The sequence below is a fragment of the Maylandia zebra genome, linkage group LG19, assembly GCF_041146795.1.
Source record: "Maylandia zebra isolate NMK-2024a linkage group LG19, Mzebra_GT3a, whole genome shotgun sequence".
NCBI classification, from domain to species: Eukaryota; Metazoa; Chordata; class Actinopteri; order Cichliformes; family Cichlidae; genus Maylandia; species Maylandia zebra.
The window spans coordinates 21,902,251-21,918,062 of NC_135185.1; the positions used below are offsets into that span (position 1 = coordinate 21,902,251).

A 15,812-nucleotide genomic window follows, 5' to 3' on the forward strand; every position below is an offset into this window, starting at 1 on the left:
TAGGAACATGGTACTTCCGGTCGAACTACGCTCGGCATTTAAGCGGTACTCTGAACAAATTATCCGCTATAAACTCCGTATTTTAAATTAAAGAATCACGAGCACCACATATACCATACAGGGAAGCTCTGATAACACATGAATTACGTTAGAAACATATTGAGGATCGTACATGTGGCAAACTAAAGCCAAACCAGGATGAAGTAACTGACATCAATTAGCATGTGAAATGAGGGTGAACTCACGCATTGCGTGCGTGGCCTATACCGCTCCAACTATGAACTACATTAGCTCCTAAATGGTAAATATATCACAGTATCAACACAAATAAAGCAAAATGCAACACAGGTTAATAATCACTTACCATTCACGCACACATCATATCCCACAGGAATCAGTGCACCCCCACCTGACCAACACTGCTCATCCGACACTAAAACTGCCCACCTTACTAACTATATGACATCACCAGACGGTGGGCTGGCTCAAACTAACAGAAGGTTAAATGCTAAATGAACAGCATATAAACTTGTATATAAACTTACAAACACCTGTATAAGAATTCAAATATAGTTATCCTATGAACTTTGGGGCCTTTTAGACAACCTTGGTAAACCCCATCAAAGATGCAGAAGTTTTTTCACTTGCACGTAGGGTTGCCAACTCCCTGAAAAATAAATAAGGGACACCTCGTGGCCAGGGCCGGGCAACCCAGTTGTCTTAACCCTTCCCAGTGTGGTAGCTCTTTTTTTTGTGTGTGAAATTAATTTTTAACCATTTGACTTGAATTTGATTTAAGCAGATGCATATTCTTTGTGATATGACCATATGGGAAACAAATGATCATTTAGCCATTTATTTTTAGCTCAAAATGACAACATTAACACAATAAAACAGGTCTCTTTCTTAAACAGAAGCCTGTCATGCTTAACTTTTGAGAATATAAGTAAATCTTTCTTTAAAAGAACTCTGTCCTGCTTAACTTAAAATTATATAAATTAATAGAAAGCAATAGAATGAAAAATATTCTTGTAACTGTGCACATATAGTGCATTTAGTACAATTTGCTTCAGTTGAGGTATTATTTCAGCTTTTCTAATGCTAATCAGCTGCTTCTGTTTGTAAACCTGCTTGTTCCCATGATTACGCATCTTAAGTCATCATCATTATTAATCTATGTATTACTTTTATGTATTAGTGATCTATTTGTTGTAATCATCTATCCTTGCAGTTTATTACACAAAATAAATTATATTATCACACTTCTGGCCACATAGCGCTGATATTCACTGCACATGCCCATATTAACCTTAACCAGAAGGTTTAAAAAAAACAAACCAGTGTTTGCATACCATATCTGCTTCTGCCGTGGCCTGGTGGACAAGAAATTGGTTAAGGGTTCCCCGAGCTTTCACGCCCCTCTTGTTCTTCATGTGCCCACCACTAGAAGCATGCCTATGGAAAAAGTGCGCCGGCACACAGTGCAGTGCGCTTTAAAGGTGTTATCGTGCACTTTTCCAGCCAGGTGTTTTCCTTTTCCCATTCCTCCCTGTACTTTTGCAGCCTTTTTTTTTCTTTCTCTGAGCGAACAAACATTGCTGCTCTAATGCTGGGCTTACACTGTGCGATTTTTGGCCCATTTTGAGCCGATTTTTGAGTCGTGCGACCGTTTTGGCGATCGGCCCGATTTTGGCCTTCATCGTGCATCGTGTAGTATACGTGGGGTAACGAGACACGATTAACACCTCACGACCACTGCTCACGCGCAAACACGTAAACGTCGGTGAAAAAGGTGGAGCAGCACAGCTGTGCAGCGTGTGATCTGGACACAAGCGATGGAGGCACAACTTGTAGAACTTTGGAAAGCTCATCCGAGCCTTTTCGATGTGGCCTCACAAAATTATCACGACCACAACAACTGTGAAAATAGTTGGATTTACATTGCTGCTCAATCACAGCTGCCTGATCAATGTTTTTCATTAGCAATTTAGCAAAGTTGATGGTGGTGGTGTGTCTGTGTGAGTGAAAGACAGAGAGAGGGAGAGCGAGCGACAGATTTTCTGTTATAACCTTCATTTTATGGAGGCACAGTGTGAGCACTCAGGTCGCATCAGAGTATCGGGTCGTATAGTGTGAGACCCTGCATCGTGACCTATGAACTTCTAACCCCTGCGAGTCAATCGTGCAGTTTGAGCAGGAGCTGAATAACGTGACTGAAAAAATCGCACAGTGTTTGCCCAGCTTTAGGTGTACTGTCGTCCGAGATTTGCACTGCAGTGTTGGCATTTGTTTCCCTGTTGGCCATGCTTGTTGTTGTGGTCATCTGTTGTCTTCCGGTATTTTCTCCGCAAGCGACCTTTCCTCGACCAATGAGATGAGCAGTAATCTGAATTGTCATACTCGAATTGTCATAAGTGTGCTGTCAGCTCATTGGTCACAAAGCAGGAGAGGGGCTGGGAATTATGTTTTCCAACAAAGCGTTAATTCCATTAACATTTATAGACTACTTTTGATTCTCACTGTATTACGGGACAAAGTGCGTCCCTTATTAGCTCAATACGGGACGTGTACTTTTGTTTCTAAATACGGGACGATTCCGTTTTTTAAGGGACGGTTGGCAACCCTACTTGCACGTTACATTTCCTGCATTTTCATTCTCAGATCAAGACCATTTTAAACAGTTAATAGTTTATTTTGGTCTTCTAATGGAAAACATGCAGTCTACCACATTTAGTCACTTAGTCGCTTACTGTACTTAACACTGTGACTGCTTTTAATAGGTAGGGTTAGTTATCATTTTAGAAGTAAATGTCCTTGTCCTTGGCGCAGGTGCTTCTGTGTGGAGTGCGTGGACCTTCTTGTTGGTCAAGGAGCCGCTCACGCTGCCATCAAAGAAGACCCATGGAACTGCTACATGTGCGGTCAGAAGGGTGTGTTTGGTCTGCTGGAGCGTCGTAGCGATTGGCCCAGCCGTCTCCAGCACTTCTTTGCAAATAATCACGATCAAGATTTTGTAAGTAATTGACCTCTAGTCCATAAATCTCAATCACCATGTGACTGAGGAGTCTGTCTCCTTTGTGTCTCACTGTTGCCCCCTCTGCCAATAATTTCAGGATCCACCAAAGCTTTACGCCCCAGTCATGGCGGAGAAGAGGAAGCCCATTCGTGTCCTTTCACTATTTGATGGCATAGCCACAGGTTAGAAAATTTTCCCCAGTTTGTGTTATAAAAAATTAGATGGATTTACTTTCTTCCTTTATTAGTCAGAACATTGCCATGTATCAGTCACTACACATGCCATATATAACTAGCTATACTAGCTATATAGCTATTAGCTATATTTGTGTTAGTCATCATAGGATTTATTTATTAGGGATAGCTCCAGTTCTTCAGATCAGATCATTTAAGTGGACAGATTTTTTTAGACTGTCTCCTTCTTTTCTTTTTAAAAAAAAAATCTTTAACTACACCCTGCACAGGACTGCTGGTGCTCAAAGAACTTGGCATCCAAGTGGGTCGCTACATAGCTTCTGAAGTGTGTGAAGACTCCATCACTGTGGGTATCGTCCGGCATGAGGGTCGCATCATGTATGTTGGAGACGTGCGGAACATCACGCGCAAACATGTGAGTGAGAATAAGTTACTAAAAAGAGACACCAAACTTGCAAATGGCTACAAACTTACAAATATATCATTACTCGCTTGTACTAAGTAGCATTGGATATCATTTTCTATTGTGGAAAACCAGAAATTAAATGCAGACTCTTCTAAACAGAAAATGTGGATATTTTTAAGGCTTAACAGTATGGTTGTTTACCAGATGTACAAATGACCGACAGTGAGACCATGCTTTTCTTTGACACTTTACCTTGTCATATTAAAAGCCAAGAGTGGAGAGTAAAAGACAATAAAGACATTATAAAACATTCAAACTCTAGCATCTGTATAGCTAGTTTTATTAGTATTTACTACTCACTAGGAGTACATTGCTGGTTCAGTTCATAACCCTAATCCTGACTCTGATTCTTTTCTCTATACAGATAAACGAGTGGGGTCCTTTTGATCTAGTTATAGGTGGAAGCCCATGCAATGACCTCTCAATAGTCAATCCTGCAAGGAAGGGTCTGTATGGTAAGTTTAAATGAGTCCACTGCTTTTTTGCTTTGCTAATGTATTAGTTGGGAAATTCATTCATATATAAAGTCACTGGCCTAAATAAATCACTAGAATATAAGGAGTTTATGTCTTTTGCTTTGCTTCAGCACCTGGTTTAATACCTCTTTCTGTCTCACAGAGGGCACCGGACGCCTGTTCTTTGAGTTTTACCGACTGCTCCATGAGGCTCGGCCGAAGCAGGGGGAAGACAGGCCTTTCTTCTGGCTCTTTGAAAATGTGGTTGCTATGGGCGTCAGTGACAAGAGGGACATATCTCGCTTTTTAGAGGTTAATTTCTTTACTGATACTTATAATCTCTACCTGCTGTAGGCGGTAGATGTATGATGTGCTGTTGGTGAAGTGGGTATTGTTGGGCTTTGAATGCCCCCTTGTGGCAATAATTCATTATCTTTAGGCAAAAATTATGAGAACGGAGCTCTGACGTCTTGATCTTCATTCAACAGTTTAATATGCCATCTTTAATGCGCTGCAATCTACTCCTAGATGGTGTTTCTGGTTATCTGTTAGGTGAAGCCCTCATTAGCTGTTAGAATACTCTCTTTTTTTTAAATGACTGTCCACTGAGGAAACTGACAATTTTGAAGTTTAATTTGGACTCTTTTCTGTTATATTAACATTGTGCTATATAATAAAATTGTTGTTGTTGTGTGATTACACTTGTATTATTCTGTATGCAATCACAAGCTTTTTACCTTTGTTGCTTCCTGATTGGTGCTTGTTCTTCCTCGTCTCTGTTTTCAGTGTAACCCAGTGATGATCGATGCCAAGGAAGTGTCAGCTGCCCACCGTGCCCGTTACTTCTGGGGTAACCTTCCTGGCATGAACAGGTTGGTGTATGAATGGTGAGAAAAGAAGTAGTATTTAACAAAAAAGTAACACTATAAAGGGACTGCTTATGTCAAATTATATGGTCATGTTACAACAAAGTACAACCTAAATTCTTTAGTCCATATCAAGTCTTAAAATAATGCAAAAACAAACTAAAAATGAACAACAACACAGAACATGTTACACTATGTTATTACTTGTTTTTAGAAAAGTAAGCCCAAAAGAAAAAGTGGTGTGTGAAAAACTAATCACACCCTGTGATTCATTATAACTTTTAGGTGCCATAATTTAAAGTGTTTTGTTTTCTGCATGACTTTATTCGTCTCTCATGTTGCTGTGGAGGAACTTCCTCCAGTTCATTGAGATTTGCAGGCATTTATATGGTAAATTTATGTGGTATAGCATTTCCGCTATTTCCTTTTTTAGTTATTCTGTTTTAGATTTGCTGCTGTACTTGGGATTATTATCGTGTTGCATGACATCATTTTGGCAAGTTTCAGTTGTCAAACAGATGGCCTCACATTTTGCTTTAGAAATCTTTGGTATACAAAGACTCAATGACTTCAACATGCCAAGATCCTGTGGCTGCAAAACAAACCCAAACCATCACCCCTCCACCACCATGCTGACAGTTAGTATGAGGTGTTTGTGCTGATGTGCTGTATTTGGTTTTGTGCATTATAGCCACACATGTCTACTTTGGTCTCATCTGTCCAAAGGACATTGTTCCAGAAGTCTTGTGGTTTGCTCAGATGCATCTTTGCAAATCTAAGTATGCTGCCATATTATTTTTAGAGAGAAGAGGATGTCTCCTGACAACCCTTCCAAGTAAGCCACATTTGTTCAGTGTGTCTTGAACTGTAGAATTTAACTATCTAATTAAGGCCTGTTGAGGCTGAGACGTAGCTCTTGTTTTTTTGTCATTTCTCTGAGCATTGCATGGCCCGCCACTGCTGAGATTGGCAGCTGTCGTGAATGTTTTCTGATCGTGAATAATATTTCTCACTGCAGAATGAGAGACCTCAGACTATTTGGAAACAGCTTCTCTGCTGAAAATAATTGCTGATGTTTTTCCTCTTTGGCATTGTGTTAACACACATGTGAATGTTCCTGATGAACAAACTGCCTAAACCTTTTGTTTTTTAGAGGCGCGTGCTTGCTGATGATCAATGAATCGAGTGAACTTGATTAGCAGCACCTGGCTGCTACTTATTCTCTTAATTCCTGTTGAAGCAGTGTGGAAGAAGAAGTGTGGCTTTAGTTTCTCACGCACTGCTTCTGATTTTTGATTGTTAAATAGATAGTCACACAGTGTGGTACGTCGTGTTTTGTAGGCCCTTTGAGGTTTTATGTATCATATTTTAAGACCTGCTAAAGACCAGATTATTTTTATTTTTAGTTTATTTATGGGAAAACAGAATTTTAAGGATCATACTGTCTTTTTTACTATGACTATAGATAAGGTAGTGATAGTGAGTCATACATACCCAATTGATTTGGCTTCTTTTTTTTTTTTTTTTTTTTAACTATTCTTGTCCTGGCAGATTATCTTCTGTTTTCTTAATACTGCATTCAAAGCATGGAACAGCAAATTAGATTAGATTATCTCCAAAATCATTGAATCAAAATGAAGTGCCATTATGGCATGGACTGAAACTGATTTCAGTGGCTAGATTAGAAGTAATTTCATACTTCCGGCAGAGATTTTTTTTCTTGTTTAAAATTGCAGATAAAGGCCGATGAAGTAGAGACTTGTAGTATAGCAGATCCAATTCAGTCTATTATGCCCTACTTTCACATTTGTAAATGGGACCTTTTACTACCTCCAGCTCCATATTTTTATTCTTGGACTCTATTAGTGTAGCTTTGCATGATTCACAGTTCAAATAATAATTTGTTATCTTTTTCTGGGCCCCGTTCCTCCCTTGGCTCAATCCCAATGTCTACATTTACAGACTCAGAGACTTAGGCTATCCCACTGTGACATTATGAAATGCATGACGAGCTCTCTGCTAGACATTATCCATAGTTTCACAAGTCTGCATTTCTGTAGACTTTGCTCAAGACAGTTACTCAGAGTTCGTAGCAATGTGGCATTAAATGCAAGGTTGTAGGGGAGGGCTTAGAAAAAGGTAGAGTAATCAGAGGAATGTAGCATGAGCTTTATTGCACACCTAGTAATGAGAAAATTGACTGTTTTTGACTGTTACGTTTTGTCCACAAAGATTTGAACTCACCAGGGTTATTTGTACCTGCACTCATTCCATCCATCCTAACACGGAGACACGGACAACCATTCACACCTATTAACAATTTAGAATCACCAGTTCCTCCCACAGCCCGTGTCCATCTAGAAAGGTCCGTGGCGCCCAGCTGGTGAACTCAAACCCACATCCTTCTTGCTTTGAGGTGACGGTGCTGACAACTGTGTCACCATACCCTGACCTGTTATGTAATTGTTTGAAACTTAGTCCAAGTTTAATGTGAGCATCCACTATTGTAAGTGTATATAGGGACCAGGAAAAAAATGAAATGCATGTTAGATTTAAATAATGTGTTAAAGTGTAAATTGTTCATTCTCTCTTTCAGGCCTTTGACTGCCATGTGCACTGATAGGCTGGAACTCCAGGACTGTTTAGAACATGGCAGGACAGCCAAGGTACTTGCAGCTTGTCTTTCAATACACATCATGTTCGCTCACCGGTGCACACAAAAACTCAGTCTGGCAGCTGTAATCTCTCTGGTTAATCTGATTCATTCAATTTAAATACAGTAGAATATCAGAGACACTAAAGCTGGTGTGGCAGAATGTCATACTAGAGGATGGTTCTTTACATACAAGGGGGGAGAAAGCGAGTCAGAAACCCAGGGCACAAAGATGAAGCAGGTCTGATCAGAAAGGGTTTATTCCAGGCCAGGGAGCAAGAATGACAAACAATTCTAAAAGCCATAAGCAATAAAATGTTGTAGAGGTACTAAAATTCCCAGGAATAAACAAACCCAATATCAAAAAAACCTTATAAAACGCAATGTTCTATGCGCTCTAAAATCCCACCCCGTCACACAATGTAACTGTCCCACAGCCAAGGACGAATGTTTGTTAGGTGTTCACAATCAGGGCAGAAATCCCTCTTCCAGAGCGGGGTCCATACCAGCCTCGTCCCAGGAAGACCAGGAGAAGCCTTCTATCCCCCTCTCGTCCCATCACATCCCTGCCCAGCTCGAATTCTGCACTGGAGTCCGTTGCTTGATGCCACCACGGCTCCCCTTGCATCATTGCCCTGTAAGTAAACAAACAGGGGCCAGAACCATCGTCCCGGAAGTTGGCCTGGCTTATAGCCATGGCGACCGTCTCCCAACACGGCTGCACAACGGTGGAGACACTACTCACAAATGCAGCCAGAGGTATACCTCTGCCCTGCTGTCAATCCCACATGTTGTCTCCCACTGTCGCCATTCCTACTGTTGGGACTGGGTCGCCACGTCACGCTGACCAGACTGTCTCCAGATGAGGTGTCGCACCCCCATGATCAGGCAGCGGGTCCCTCTTTATCAGCTGGCCTCCATGCATTCCTCTCCATATCTGGGGCCTCTCTCCTTCCAGTGCTCAGCTAGCTTCCTTTTAATAGGTCCTTTAAACAGCTGATAGGCCGCCTTTGGACACACCCATGCCTCAGGAGGTGACCGCTATCAGCTAATTTGTCCCATGCCCAGCCAGTCCACAGTGGATTAAAACATGATCGGAAGGTCGGGGGTTCAAATCCACCGAACGGCTACCCCGAGTTACCCCTGAGCAAGGTACCGTCCCTACACACTGCTCCCCGGGCGCTGGATTGGCTGCCCACTGCTTCACTGAGTGAATGGGTTAAATGCAGAGAGTAATTTTCTTACAGAGGATTAATAAAGTATACAGAAAAAACATGCAATACAACCAGAATAAAATCATGCAAATAAAAACTACACTCACAAATAAACACTAGAATCAGAATAAGACCAATATAAAAGATAAATGCAAATTTCCACTGTGTGACATGTTCGGATTTCGTAATACAGTTCATTTGATTCAGGAGTGTAAAACTCTGCACACTGGTGGCTCCATGTGGCAGCTAGATGTAATAGTTTCAAATTGAATTTATCTAACAAAAAAAATCAGCTTTGACATGACTCAGAAACTAAGTTTAAACTAAAAGACAACTTTATTGCAGAGCTTAAACTTCAACAAAGAACAAAGTACTCCATGTCCAAAAAACTAGGAAACAAAACTTTAACGAAAGAAGACACAACCATGAGGGCGGTAAACAAACATGGAAACAATACTGGGCCAGAAAAGGAAACGAGAGGCGGGAATAACCAGGGATTCTTAAACCAGCCTAAAACCAAGAAACCAGAACACGAAAAACTCACAACAGAGGACTAAAACCAATACAGAATCATGAAATAAAGATCAAAAATACAAAGCTGAAGACTCAAAACTCTGGGACCAAGATCCAGGGACAGGTCTTCACATGGAACCTCATGTTTACCAAATTATCTGATCACGATAACCTCAACATTTTAGAAAAGGTATCTCAGGTTTTGTAAGTTTGTTACGCAGCAAGGACATAAAAATGGCATAAACAAATTTTTTTTTTATTGTCCTCCAGTTTGGCAAGGTGAGGACTATCACTACCAGGTCTAATTCCATCAAGCAGGGCAAGGACCAGCACTTCCCAGTCTACATGAATGAGAAGGAAGACATACTGTGGTGCACTGAGATGGAGAGGTATGTAAACATAATGATTTCAACTACTGTGTAGGCTTTTTTCAGAGGTCAGAATTTCAAGGTTTTCTTCCTTTGTCTTCCCCTGTCTGCTCGCTGGTTGCACGTGTGGTGTGGATGGTTGCTCACATCAGGGTCTTTGGTTTTCCAGTCCACTATACAGACGTATCCAACATGAGCCGACTGGCGAGGCAGAGGCTGCTGGGCAGATCATGGAGCGTCCCAGTTATCCGCCACCTGTTTGCACCACTCAAAGAGTACTTTGCCTGTGACTGAGCAGTCAAAAAATTAGCTCAGAACCATTTAGTATGAAGTGCCGTAAGGGGCATTATTACTGAAACGCTCTCAGACACACTACTGAACACCAAGGCATTTCAGCTGAACAGGAAGGTGTTTTAGTGTTGCCAACTTAGCAACTTTGTCGCTATATTTAGCGAGTTTTCAGACCCCCTTAGCGACTTTTTTTCTCTAAAAAACGACTAGCGACAAATCTGGCGACTTTTGCTTTTGTTATTAGGAAGACCTATGACCACTTTTTGACGTGAAAGCACATATCTGTCTTACTCCCAACAAGCAGCGGGTGCTGCCGTGGGCACTTCGCCCATGCCAAAGTGCTCACAGGCAGCAGTCGCCCCCAGCTGCTGTCAGAGCAGGAGATGCTGATCCCTACCCATCCAAACTGCAAATGAATCACGCATGAGCAAAGCCGCTGCTCCCACCCTGACTTTAACGCAGTCAGTTCTTCTTTTACTTTTTGTAAATCACAAGGTTTAAAACTACTTAAACACACACAGTGTGTGTGTGTGTGTAACTCCGCCAGAGTGCCTTTTTTGGGTCACTTTTGCCGGTACCAAGCCCGGATAAAGGAGGAGGGTTAGAATTGTGACATTAAAAAAACAATAATTACTCAAAGAATTTAATTTGTAGTTCTAAATATATTCCTAATCCATTTAGGGTGGTTTTTTACCCACTTTATGTCTCTTCCACGATGTTATTTCTCTCTCCTACAACATAGGTTACAATTACATAAGCATGACCAATTATGCAAATTAGGCAATGACCATATTTAGCAACTTCTAGCGACTTTTAGGACAACAACGCTAATAGCGACTTTCCTTACTAAGGATTTGGCAACACTGCCCTATCCAGCTGAAACGCCTTGGTTTTAAGTAGTGTGTGTGACTGCATTTCAGTAGTGTGTGTGACTGCATTTCAGTAGCGTGTGCGAGTACATTTCAGTAGCGTTTGTTAGAGCGTTTCAGTAGTGTGTGTGAGAGATAAAATTTTAGTCGTGTGTGTGAGAGCATTTCAGTAATAATGTCCCTTACGGTACCTCATAATTTAGGAACCACAACTGTATGTTGTGACTAGAAACAAGAGCCTTGATCCTCAAATTATACTCTGGTATAATTTGTAAGCGAAACATAGATTTCACATTATTTCTTGTATTTGAATTGCAATTCTTATTCTATTTAATTTTATATATCATTTTACAGTAGGGCCGCTGCAGTGTTATCAAGTATTGTTTATTTGTTTGTGCAAGCTATACTTGAGACTATGCTTTCTTCTCAAGACACGAAGACAGAAGAGTGCTAAATACGTCTTGTAAGAGAGAGGGATAGGAATACATTGGGAAACATCAGAAAGACAGGAAGTAGGATATTTTTTTTCAAGATATGTGAAATGCTTCTGCTGTGTGAGCGTACTGCGAGACTCCCACCTGCAGTGCAGCCATGCTTCCAGCTACTGAGCCTCACAGGGATGTTTCCTTCAGTGTCAAGAGAGCTGTGTCTCTGAGAATCCAAAACACCAGATCACATATACCTCTTTGTTTACAGTTTCTATACACAACTGAAGGTAATAAAGGTACTACTGTAATATGGTTACAATACCATGGTGCTCCAAGATGATATGAAACATCATAGCCCATGTGGCAATGCATTTTTAGACAATACGGAGCGTTTTAACCTGTTGCTGGATGAACTTTTGTTTGACGTTTTTACATTTAACGAAAAAAAAATAAAATAATGTTGTATGCCGTTCGGTTGACCGACGTTTGACTGCAAAATAGAGCTTATACTCTTTTCTGCGTTTTTACAGCTATTACACAAGTTTGTACTGGTGCTCTTCTAATCTCAGCCTTGCTACACTCAGGCTCACTGTCTGAATCTGCACAAACAGAAAGTGAAGCTAGCCACATGGGAGATGATGTTTTCTGTCATTCAAAAGAAAAAACTTAAGATCAAAGTCTGTGATGAGCTACTTTTTTCTAGTTTCATCATGAACAATGACGTTACTGTACAACTGTTAGTAAGCGTGGTCGCTGTAAAGGAGGGAGAGCGACCAGGCCGGGTAACTCTCCTCCTTGGCTTCCACCTCTCTAAACTGAATAACTGTCAGGTGCAAATACTCAACAATATGGTGCCGCTTCACAGAGTTCTTCTACCTTTTTATAGCAATTTTGTGCTGTTTTATCAACATTATCAAGCACTTTTATACGTACACTTTCTTTTTCTTTTAAAAACTTTTTTTTTTCTTGTGAATTGGTTTATTTTTTGTTTAGTTTAATGATGTGAACTGATCAATCCTCGTGTAATATTTTTTGTATACAGTAGGGCTGTGCCAATAGAAGTGAAAGAATGGATTTTTTTTTATATGTGAAACCATGTTATTTGACTCGGTGTACAGTAGATGGATTGTCATTTGTAACCTCCAACTCCTTTTCTCACCTTCCATCATCCATATTGTTCTCTGTTTCGAAGCAGCGATACAGTATGTTGCCACGTAAATTCAAGGAATGTCTGTTGCTATTAAGATTGTAAAAATGTAAGGCAGCGTCAAAAAGCTGTGTTTCCTGCTTTGTAAAAATATTTTGTCCCCTGTGAAGGACAGTAGGGCCGCTGCCATTTGCTCGATAAATTGTAGTCGTCACGTTGGCAAATTGTAAGCGCCGATCCAAATTATGGATTACACGCGCAAACTAAATTCTCTTGATTGTAATCCTTAAGCTAAACACAGAGGATTTAGGCTGCAGTTTGTCAAAACAAAAGCCTGACACAGTGTTTGACACGGATGTCAGCACTCAAAGAGTAAAGAGTAAGAGCAGATGCTATCGCTTCTCTAAATCATATTTAAGATTTGAAATTTAATTTCTTAATGTAATTAATTTCTTAAGTGACCTTATTGCCATCCTTTTTGTCCATGCATGGTGGCTCAATATGAGCTCTCGTGCTTTGTATTTTATCAGATGTTATCCCCCTCTCCACCTTTAATACCTAACGTCATATTCATGGTTGTACATTCTGTACATAGAGTTTTCTGGTTGCTGTTTTCAATTTTTTTTCTTTTCTTTTTTTAATTACAAATGAGATGTACAAATATAATTCTTTGCTAATATATATCATCAAATAGAAAGAAAATCTTAGGTCGAAAATAAAAATCATTGACAAATTTCATTCAAAGCTTCAAGCATTAGATGTAGAGAGATTCCAACTCTGCTTTTTTTGTTTTTTTGTTTTTTTATTTGTTTGTTTCAAGTGAATCCAGATTGGATGTTTTGTGATCTTAACATTGGCCTAAAGACAGCTTTAAGATTGATGGTCTAAACTTCACTGCACAGCCCTACACGGTGGTGTTTTTTTTTTTAAACTTCTGTTTCTTTTTGTAAGACTTTAAAAAGAGGGATTGTAGGCGTTTCCGATGGTGCTAAACATTTTACCTAATCAAGAAAAATGTGTTTGATTGGAAGACAAATAAACATGTCTTGACAATGACTGTTTTAAGTTCCTTGTAGTAATGAAAAATAACTATTATTTCACTCATATAAATATATTAACAAAGGCATTTTAACTTTGTACTTGAAAAAATAAGGATAACAAATAATGAAAGGTTTGCTATATTGTTTTAGACTAGAGATTGCTGTAGTCGGTGCTTATCTGTGGGAAAATTGTGTGAGAAAAAAAATGGTAATAACTTTTACTGTAGCATAATGTATGCTTAATGCGCATTGCTTCTTAATCCTACATTCCATGCCACAATATTCTCCATGTCTGTTTTCCGAATGTTGTTTTGAACTGACGCTTACTTGTTTCTTTGTTTTTAAAAAAAAGAAGAAAAAAAAAATCTGAAACAGCATTTCATTTTACTGGTCAAAGCAGGTCAATACTTCAGTGATACTGTTAACGCTCTTTGTGACTTTCTTTCTGTCATAACTGTTTTATGGCCTGTATGGTTTTCCTCAAGACCAGTTCATACAGCAGATGTAGCAGTCATTCTCTGCCCCATACCTTTGTTTAGTGTTCAAAGAGAAGATAAAGGCTTCGTATGTACTTGTGCTGGAGAACACTTGAATAAATGTATTGTTTTTGTGCAAAAAAAAATTCACCATGGGTCTTTCTTCTTTTTTTAAATGTATTGATATCTTGTAAAATGTATCTTTTGACGTTACACTAAGAAAATATATTTCAGATGTTCAGCATCAGAATTACGCCAGAACCAAATTAAGTGTTAGAGAAATATGTACCATCACCTTTTTTTTAAAGTTAGACCATTATCTGGCCAAAAACTGAAACTGACTGTGGCTAATAAATGACAAAGGTACTTTAAAATAATATCAGTGTCACATTACAGTCAAACCAGTAGATGTGTTTAGACTTTTAAGGTGTCCAAGTAAGTAAGGCACAGGCTGTTGGACATGACAGCCAAAGTGATTCAAAAGTATGAATGATTTTTATTAACCAGACATGGCTTCATTGCTTCATTTGCTAGCACTTGAAGACACACAACACATTTTAGTCTTCCATTGTTATTATTTGTCCATTGTGCTAATTAGCTGAGTTTGAGAGCCAGTGATGTATTTATTGCCATATTAATGTGAAAATGGGCAGCTGAAATTACACGTTATGTCTGTGTCTATGATTATTATTATTATTGTGTGTCTTCAAGTTTTAGTATATAAACCAATGAAGCAAGCCAAGCTAAAGTGGCATGTCATCACAAAGTACCCAGCATTTTATCAGCTGAGGACTATAATTGGGTCCAATGGGTCCCCCCCCCCCCCCCCCCCCCCCCAAGGGGTCCCTGCCCCCCAAAAGAACCTCTGAGATACATGATGCAATATCTAAATCAGTACTTTTGATTTAGTGGGAACTCCTTGTATATGAGGTGATTCCTATTATATTTTCAAGTCATATCTGCTGCAAATATTACTAAGAATGGTTCTGCATTAGTGAATTAATGTTATGATTTTCAGTATTTGTTCATTTGTAACTTAGTCTGTAATTAAGATATAGCCTACTATATCTTAATTATACTGAATAAAATGATAAAAGTATAAATCATAGTATAATTATAATGTTGCATAATTAGGCAATTATAAGCTTGTGACTGTCAGCAGCCCGTGAACATTGATATTCAGCTCCAGTTTCCATGCTCCTCCAGCAGAGGATCTCTCAGTGTCTTGGCACCTGAGTTCACTACGACTCACTGCTTTAAATACAGGTGACAGCCTGCAGCTCCCCTTTGATCACATTAAACCTGAACATGTTGCCATTCTCCAGCTTCTAATTCAGCCACCAATCAGAGCTGATGAGTCGCCTGCAGTTACACTTTCTGCTAGTACCATGTTCTTGCTTGCAATAGAATTTCTTTTTCTTTCCCCCCTTTACCTCATTTATAGCTGTGGCAGATGAAGCTGAAGTCGTTGAAAGATAACGCACAAAAGGTAAACGAGCTACTTATACCTCAAGGTGAACCTCATAAAGATACATAATCCTTTAAATCCGTTACATTAGTACTAACTATGAATCCTAAGGGTACTTCAATCAGCCTTGCTGTACTGCTGTCTTCATAATCACCCTCTTCATAATCACCCTCTTGATCTGGTAGTGGTACGGCCTCCTCAGAGTGAACACGCCCTAAGTCCAAATTAATTGGGTGCTTGGGCAACCAAGCCTTCACTGAACGCTGCTGATTGGAGCGTCACACAGTCGCACGGCCTGGATGCTGCGAGCTGCGTCAAGTTAATCACAGAAACACCGGAAGTGTGCTG

The 15,812-nt window shown here is 39.8% G+C and overlaps 1 protein-coding gene across 9 annotated transcripts in view; it reads left to right on the plus strand.

Annotated features, from left to right (window-relative positions):
* dnmt3ab (DNA (cytosine-5-)-methyltransferase 3 alpha b) overlaps positions 1–14,142 on the plus strand; it is a 52,489-nt gene extending 38,347 nt beyond the window's left edge. For 3 of the 9 annotated variants that reach the window (XM_076877304.1, XM_076877309.1, XM_076877305.1), the window contains 10 exons: positions 2,830–3,013; positions 3,114–3,198; positions 3,480–3,625; positions 4,041–4,131; positions 4,295–4,443; positions 4,918–5,003; positions 5,800–5,832; positions 7,594–7,663; positions 9,648–9,766; positions 9,898–14,142. In XM_076877304.1, the coding sequence (XP_076733419.1) occupies positions 2,830–3,013; positions 3,114–3,198; positions 3,480–3,625; positions 4,041–4,131; positions 4,295–4,443; positions 4,918–5,003; positions 5,800–5,832; positions 7,594–7,663; positions 9,648–9,766; positions 9,898–10,039 (1,105 nt within the window). In that variant the 3' untranslated portion in view covers positions 10,040–14,142. Of the gene's footprint in view, positions 1–2,829; positions 3,014–3,113; positions 3,199–3,479; positions 3,626–4,040; positions 4,132–4,294; positions 4,444–4,917; positions 5,019–5,799; positions 5,833–7,593; positions 7,664–9,647; positions 9,767–9,897 lie in introns of all 9 variants that reach the window. The other 6 variants (XM_076877306.1, XM_076877307.1, XM_076877310.1 and 3 more) reach the window with 2 other exon arrangements.
* Positions 14,143–15,812: the final 1,670 nt, after the last annotated feature.